We start from the raw sequence: 7815 nt of genomic DNA, 5'->3' as shown, positions 1-7815 counted from the left end.
TTAGGTAATATTTCCCATCAATTGGGCAGTTTAATCCAAATTACATTCATAAAAAAATATTTAAATATGAAAATCACATGCACTGGGCTTCTTAGTTTAAAACAATAGCAATGTAGATTTCCTAAGGTCATGAAGAAAAGACTGCACTTGGCACATTTCCTCTGTTTTCTGAAATGCGACCACAGAGCTAAGTCAAGAATGCTAAACTAATATTGTCTTAAAATATCTTTTATCCACAACTTTTTTACAATATTTATTCATTTATTTATTTTATGATTATACTTTTACTTTTATATTTTTCTAAGTTTAATATTATAAAACATACACAGGGGCTCATAAGACAGATTCCTAAAAACTATCCTCAAATGGCAATAAAGTATCCCATTTTGAATCTTGTTTATGTACATGATAGATTATCAACAATTAATCTGTGTCTAATATTGAATGGCCTAACGGTGACAGATCAAACAACCATCAACAAATGTCACAGTTTTAAGCATAGACAACTGGGATTTTCTACCTAAACCAATCCTGAATATTAAATTAAAGTGTTTTTTTAAATTCTGTTTTCACACATTAAAAATATCAGGATCACATACATAAATTGACACATCTCTGTGATATTCCAAATGCTAGACCTGATTATCTATTTTAAATGAAACCAAGGCCATTGACACTAATTGGACCTATAGGGACAAATAATTTGTAGTTCTGAAAAACAAGCTGTATTGCTGCTGGTGTCTTTGCGTTTCAGCTTCTGAAATTGACTGTGATTATTCAGAAATGTCTGAATCAATATGAGTAGTGGGAATTGAAAACTCAGTGCAGGTGAGCCACATATTTTAAACAAACTGAGACAAATTACAGAAAGAAAATATTTCTGAATATGGAATATGGCTGAGACTCACAGTGTGATAGAATATTAGAGCATATATTAGATTAATAGGTAACTTATTAGGTTGCCTATCATCTTGAAACAGTTACAGTCAAGGCTATCTATGGCTGATGAAGGCGTTTTAACTATTACACAAGCTGGTTACAGTGTCTTGACATTTGGAAAACACTTTAGTTAGTCTGTCGACTCCAGCTGACAGCAACAATGGATCTTTTGGGAAACTGGAACAGCATCTTTTCCCAAATGACATGGCGACAGGTGAGCATTTATCAATATATCCAGAAAATGTTATCTTCAGCAGTACCTCCCTATAGTTCTGACAACGTATGTGCATGTTTATGATTGCAAACCATGTTTTACAGTATAAGATGTGGTGTAAACAGGTACATTTTTCAGAGAATTTTTAGAGATTAGCACTTAAAAACTTTTTTAGTTCTGATTTTATGTGTAGTTATGTTTACACAGTTCAGTTTTATACAGTTTCATTACATACTGAGTCTCGTTCTTTAAAGCTCATTCATTAATGCTCAGCCTGACATTGTTTGCTAAATAATATCTCACTCTATGTCTTCTCTTGTAATGTCCCTTATTGTCCCAAGTAGCTCTCAAAAGTCAAAAAAAAAAAGTACACAAATTGTACGATTTCAAGTCTATCCTCTTTTTCATTCCCAGATTTTCCTTATTAATATCTTTTTTTTTCTGAACTCAATGAGCAAATCAAATGGGAAGAAAAAAAGGAATATGGATACAGTAAACTTTAATCTTTTTCTTTTCAGATTGATCAGAGTGTGTCCACAGCAGAGATTGGAGACCTGATTGAGTTCATGAACCCATTATTGGCATTGTCTCTTTGGGGTGTTTATGTTGGAGAAGGCCTTGTTATCCATTTTGGGGTAGGAGGTAAGAAATTGAAGTGTGACTTTATTTTAATCAATTAGTTTTTTCTTAAGTACATTTTTTTTCTGCTATTCACTTCAGTAGAATTTTCTTTTTGAAAAGTTTACTCTGACAAATAAAATAAACCAGATTTATTTTCATCGTTTCCATTCTCATCTCTCTCCAGATGAGAACATGACACAGAAAGCCTGTCGCAGCTTCCTTCAGCAAATGGTTCCAAAGTCTAATGGTGATCGTGCTCTGAAGAAGACCAGAATCTGCACGCAGCGCATTACAGATATCAAAGTACCCCCAGGAACTCGAATCAGGGTCAACAACAACAAGCACAACCTGGCTCCATCACCTCAGGAGACGATGAGGTATCGCTGTGAGACTTTCCTGCACCAGGAGTTCAAGTACGACCTCATGAACTTCAACAGTGAGCATTTCGCCACATTTGTTCGATATGGCCACGCTGTGTGCAACCAGGTGAGTTTCAGCCACAGTGACTGAGTGATGTGATAAACATTAGATCTATAAACCTGTAATTTATTTTAGAACTGCAGTTGAAAGAAATTCATCCGCAACTATTTTGCTAACTAAGTAATTTTTCAAGCAAAAATACCAAATGCAGCTTCTCAAATGTGAGAATTTGCAGATTTTTGATATTTTTTTAAAACATATTTTGGTGTACGGACGAACAAAAGACATTCAGTGATGTCACCTTGCACTCTAAGATATTGTGATGGGCATTTCTCACTGTGTTCTGATGTTTTATAGCCTAAATGATTAATCAAGAAAAAAAAAAAGATTTACTGATAATGAAAATAATCATAACTTAATGTTCAATTCTTTTTTAGATTCCCTTTAAGAAAAAGAATGAAGCGCATACGGATACAACTCAAACTCTGCAAATGATAATGCAGCAACGGCTGGAGACAGAAACTTGAAATCCTCTGTGGTGCCTCTTTTGTACATCTGCCACACTAACTTTGTAAATGAGGAAGATTTTCAAAAATCCCTCACTGCTACTTTCAGAATGCTTCATTTAACAACTCAAGGCACAATAAAATATGTTCACAGCATTAGCAATGTTTCTCTGTCTCTTCGCTCACCCACAAAGTCCTTAGCAAACTCTATTAAAGGCCAAAAAAAACTTCACAACAAAGCAAAGCCCATAAGAGTCAGGAAAGTATTTGTCCTCTTGTTTATTAAGACTTCAGGAATGTCAATAAGAGCATTTCTATACAGTAAGAGGGCTGAGGAGGCCAGCGCGCAGACACAATGACCTTCTGCTATTCTCCTCGCTGATAATGACCCAGACACCGGCGCACTGCCCATCAGCCAGACCTCTAATAAAGCCACACACTCTGTCAGCATCTTGTGAAGCTAAGCTCTGGGTGGACAGGAAGTAGCGGAAAGCATCTTGTTTATTGATCTGAGACTGTGTACTGCCTGATGGCACATAGTTGTAACTACATTCTTTTTCTTCAACCCCCAAACACACAAAGACAAAGACTACTGTAGAAAAGCAAGAAAAAAAAACCATACAGAGTGCAAAACATTTCACTCTAACAATCAATCCTTTTGGTACACTCATTTGCTAGGCTCTTGGTTGCCACGCTGCTACACATGCACAATTACACACAAGCACTCATACACACTTACAGGGGTGGTATTTTTCCAGAGATAGGGTAGGTAAACTCGTTACTCTTTTCTTAATTAGTATAGAGATTCCATCCTTTTTTCCTCTCAGCAACCCCTGCAAGGGAATGCTGATTAATTGTCCTCTTAGTCCTCATAATACCCCACCACCCCCCTGCACATATACACATACATTCTCTGTTAGAAGAAATAAACTTCAACTCAGGCCCCAGTCGTCCACAGTCAGTTTCACAGTTCAGTAGAGGATCATTTTTCCACAATTCCGCTGGTTTTCTCTCGCCTCTCCTCCAGCTTCACATCACTGGCTCAGCCTGACAATGTACCCATACAGCTGGTCTGAGAAGGCCTGAAGAGAGAATTTATCTTGTACCCTCCTCCTTCCAGCTTGCCCCATGTCCCTGCGGAGCTGCGGCTCGCTGATGAGCCTCTCCATGGCCTTAGAGAAGGCCTCAGCTGTAGGCTCACACAAGAAGCCCGTTTCCCCGTCTGCTACACTCTCCAGGGGGCCCCCAGAGTTCACAGCGATAACAGGGCAGCAGCAGTACATGGCCTCTACGGGAACTATACCAAAATGCTCTCTGCTCGGGGTGTAGAGCACAGCGGCGCTGCCCCGCAGCAGCGCCACCTTCAGTGAATCAGAAGGGGAGCGCAAGAAAGTGACACAGTCCTCCAAATGGAGCTGCGCTGCCAGCTCTTTCAGTTCAGTGTAATGTTCAACATTCTCAGTAACTCGGTCGTCATAGCCCCCCGCCACCACCAAGTGAATGCCTGCTCTCTGGCCTGGAGAAAGGCTGCTCTTCAGGGCTGCCAGAGCCTCCAGAGCCAGGCCCAGATTCTTCTTTCTCTCATATCGGTTCAGAGAGAGAAACAGGCAGGAGGTTCCCTCAGGGAGCAGCCCTTCCAAGCCTTGTGCTTCAGTGGACGGCTGGTCAAAGGTACGCGTGTTGAGGGAAGGATAGAGGACATCTGTCTGGACTCTGCTTAGACTATGAAAGGTCTCCCTGAAGATGCCTGCAGTGAACTGGCTGTTTACCAGAACCTAGGAGGAAGTAAAGAGAGATTAGTTCATCAGGATCTCACATATATCACAGCCTGAGGTCTTTGATTATCCTAAAGTCTAGACTAAAATTGAAATGTCATTTCATTTCTATCAGGGCCCTGAGCTTTTACAACAGCTGGTCTTTGAAGATCAGGCTGTATCACATTTTAAATAATCACTTTGGTTTATTCCAGCAGTTTAAGTCACAATAATATACCTCGTATTTTGATTTTTTCTATTATGCTATCATTTTAACCACCACTTGGTTGCAATAGCATTGTAGTTTTCAAGAGACAAACTCAAGTCAGTCAGGAAGAAGCATGTCAAATGACATCTGGGTGAGATAAAAATAATTCTGAGAAAACCAGTTCTGGCTGTATTTAACAGAACAGTTCTTGAGTAGCATGTAACTGCAATCTAATTTGTTTGTGGGCAAAAACAAATTTCAGCTGACTCCTGAATCTATTTCTGGGCTCTTAATCACAGACTTGTATAAACTGAAGCAACAATGTGTTGCATTGGAAGTAGACAAAATTATAACAGTCAAAAAACTCTATCTAATGAAGGCAATCTGTACCTCTATCCAGTTCAGTTTTTCTTTTATATTTTGCATCTTTTGAGTGTACATTGATAGGTATTTCCATTGTAGTGCCTGACCCCTTTACAGAAAAATATACAACTACATCTTTTCATGATTGCAGGACACAGCATATATAAAAAAAATATATAGGTATGCAAGTAGTACTACTTTTTCTGAGCTGATATTTTCTCTGCCTTAAGTACACAATATGCCATATGCCACATCTGCAAACAGACCATTTGCTCAACATACATTCACAAAAAATGTCTTTCATATCACTTGTTACTACAGTTAGAATCAGAAATCACTTTACTGACAGCACGCAGCAGAAAATGCAAGGCTTTAACATAAAATGCAGCAAATGAATAATATTATCCTGTTAGTTTAATTTTAATATTTTACTGATTTCCTTCAAGACATGCACAGGTTTAGCCCTCGACTCTCCTGCAGACTTAGCCTCTCAAGCAGGACCCTCTGGCCATTCATCAGAACGAAATAAAATGACACAGTCTTGTCCTGTGACCTGACCATGACAACCTGTAGTATGATCCAACCTCCCACCCTCAGCCATTAAGTACCATATCAGCCATGCCTGTGGTGCATTCCTCCAGCCAGTCAATGGGAGCGCGGTAAAGCTTCTTCACAGCTGACTTCCTCTGGGTAAGCAGCTGGTCTGGGAAGTGACAGTAAAACAGAACCTTCTTCCTGTGACGGGACAGTCGCAGCACTGGGATACACACCGACACCTGGGATGGAAAAATTTGTTATCAAAACATAAATATGTGTTCTCCGAAAAATGATCCCCTCCTCAAGGCTAATCAGTAACAAATATGGAAACATTGATGTGTGATATAGCAATCAGTGTGATTTTGAAAATGTCATGAGTGATGTGATGTATCATTTCACACATATGGAGACAGAATAAAACAAACAAGTAACAATGTAAAATGAAAGATAAACATTTTCATATGCAGTGTGTACTGACACTATATGTAAAACAAACACTATGTTAATGCTTACCAATGTTGAAGATAAATATTCTAAGAGCTCTTTGTGACCTTTGCATTAGATGATTTGGCTAATAGTAATATTCATTTAGGTAATGAAGACTCACACTTATAGTAAGCTGATCTGTAGTATTCCCTGTAATTATGTGCAAGAGAGAAGGGTGGTACCTGTGTCTATTTGTGTGAAAGAGAAAACAGTAGAAAATAAGCAAGGGAGGGTCTGCTTCATGACAAGGTATAGTAAAAAGGTTTGACACAAAGAGACAGACTACTGTTAACAATGGAAGCTATTCTCTGAGCTGCACAGTCAGTTACAGAGATGGCTCGGATAAGTGATGACCAAACAGACACATAGTTACTGTATGACACAACTCACCTGATCACAGAAGATGACATCATACTCCACTCCACTGAGGAAGACCAAGTAGAGGGCCACATAGATCATCCTCAGGTAGGCACACAGGGCATGTAGGTAGCCAAACACATTAGTGGGAAGCCAGTCACCCACACATACCTATTAGAAAAGTAATAGAAACAATCAAATTACAGCTATCATAGGTTTTGCATTTTACATACACTATTCTTTATCTTTGTGCATCTTCCGAGGACAATATTATGTAGTAAGGCGTGTGTTCACATACTACAGGCAGGTCTGGGTCCAAGGTTTCAGAGAAGCAGTGTGTTGGATCATAATGGGCCGTCCAGATCTGAACACTACATCCCTGAGCCTTCAGGGCGACAGCAGCATCAACCACCAGTCGCTCTGCACCACCAATACCCAGGTCTGGATGGAGGAACACCACCCGCGCCATCCTGAACACAAGAATGGATAAAGTGAACCTGGTGAATATTTTCCAAAAAGACAGTGCTAGTTTGCAGTCAAGGTTTGAAATACATGAAACACCACTCTATCATGTAGAATGACAAATAAACTGATAACTATGGGCACAGACAGACAGTAGACAGTGCAAAGAGTACAAAGCTTATGTTCACAATAGTTGGCACTTATAGGTCTGCCTTAAACTTGATATTCATGAACCTGCTCTGATGCCAAGAAAGAAACGTTTCAGAGCTACATTATCGGTAAACTTGTGGTATCCTTGTACTTGTAGTTTTATAACTTCATTGAGTTCGTAACTTTTTATCCCTTAAAGCAATGCATACTATGACGGTTTAACAGAAAAAGTTCATACATCTACTCTCTGCCAATGTCATAGTGTCGCCAAGCACTGTGCCATGTACTATGATGAAAACCGCTGGCAGGCACTGAATTGCAGGTAAGGACACAAATCACAGAGCTGATTTATTTGGTTGCTTGCTTGAGAACAGGTAACATAAATGTATTTAGCTACAGAGATAAGATTATGGATACTAACTAGCCTGCCGCTAATGAAATGATAACCCTGTTACCCAACCCAAAATAGCCAACTTGGTGGACAGTTGGCTTTATAACTAAACACCACAACCACGTTACAATTTAAATATATTATTAGTTTACCTTCGGATCTCTTCACTACCTTGTCCAAGCTTGGAAACCTGGAGTTAGGCTACTCTAGCTGCCCGTACCGGCAAGACCAACTGCTATGAAACTCTATCCATGGGGCGCCATGTTGGCTCAAACCGACCGTTAAGATCAGGCTATTCGCACTTCATATTAGAACCACAATGGCACCAGTTTCCCCGACGTAAAGGGGACACGTCTCCTTCTAGCTAAAGCGGATCATCAATTTGCCTTTGAATAAAAGTGAAAATA

The 7815-nt window shown here is 39.4% G+C and overlaps 2 protein-coding genes across 2 annotated transcripts; one reads left to right on the top strand and one right to left on the bottom strand.

Moving 5' to 3' along the window:
- Window positions 1-725: 725 nt before the first annotated feature.
- LOC139613095 (phospholipase A and acyltransferase 4-like) lies at window positions 726-2859 on the top strand. The gene is made up of 4 exons (XM_071469442.1): window positions 726-1153; window positions 1672-1795; window positions 1959-2260; window positions 2632-2859. Exons 1-4 carry the CDS (start codon window positions 1100-1102, stop codon window positions 2719-2721), a joined length of 570 nt encoding a protein of 189 aa, XP_071325543.1. The 5' UTR covers window positions 726-1099; the 3' UTR covers window positions 2722-2859.
- A 90-nt stretch (window positions 2860-2949) lies between these two features.
- Window positions 2950-7720, bottom strand: alg2 (ALG2 alpha-1,3/1,6-mannosyltransferase). The gene is made up of 5 exons (XM_071469439.1): window positions 7561-7720; window positions 6704-6875; window positions 6439-6576; window positions 5634-5801; window positions 2950-4475 (listed from the first exon to the last, which is right to left on the bottom strand). Exons 2-5 carry the CDS (start codon window positions 6872-6874, stop codon window positions 3735-3737), a joined length of 1218 nt encoding a protein of 405 aa, XP_071325540.1. The 5' UTR covers window position 6875; window positions 7561-7720; the 3' UTR covers window positions 2950-3734.
- Window positions 7721-7815: the final 95 nt, after the last annotated feature.

This window comes from Trachinotus anak, unplaced genomic scaffold (genome assembly GCF_046630095.1).
Source record: "Trachinotus anak isolate AG129_WGS33_773 ecotype Australia unplaced genomic scaffold, CSIRO_AGI_Tana_v1 ptg000032l, whole genome shotgun sequence".
NCBI classification, from domain to species: domain Eukaryota; kingdom Metazoa; phylum Chordata; class Actinopteri; order Carangiformes; family Carangidae; genus Trachinotus; species Trachinotus anak.
This window is presented reverse-complemented; position numbering and strand designations above follow the sequence as displayed.

What these genes read in the sequence shown, in the direction of transcription:
- LOC139613095 (XM_071469442.1), top strand. Translation starts at nt 1,100, where the DNA reads ATGGATCTTTTGGGAAACTGGAACAGCATCTTTTCCCAAATGACATGG. An exon ending in CCCAAATGACATGGCGACAG is followed by an intron (nt 1,154 to 1,671) that starts GTGAGCATTTAT and finishes TTTTCTTTTCAG; the next exon opens with ATTGATCAGAGTGTGTCCAC. An exon ending in GCCACGCTGTGTGCAACCAG is followed by an intron (nt 2,261 to 2,631) that starts GTGAGTTTCAGC and finishes ATTCTTTTTTAG; the next exon opens with ATTCCCTTTAAGAAAAAGAA.
- alg2 (XM_071469439.1), bottom strand. Translation starts at nt 6,874, where the DNA reads ATGGCGCGGGTGGTGTTCCTCCATCCAGACCTGGGTATTGGTGGTGCA. An exon ending in TGGACCCAGACCTGCCTGTA is followed by an intron (nt 6,577 to 6,703) that starts GTATGTGAACAC and finishes CTTTTCTAATAG; the next exon opens with GTATGTGTGGGTGACTGGCT. An exon ending in CCACAGGCATGGCTGATATG is followed by an intron (nt 4,476 to 5,633) that starts GTACTTAATGGC and finishes ACTTCCTCCTAG; the next exon opens with GTTCTGGTAAACAGCCAGTT.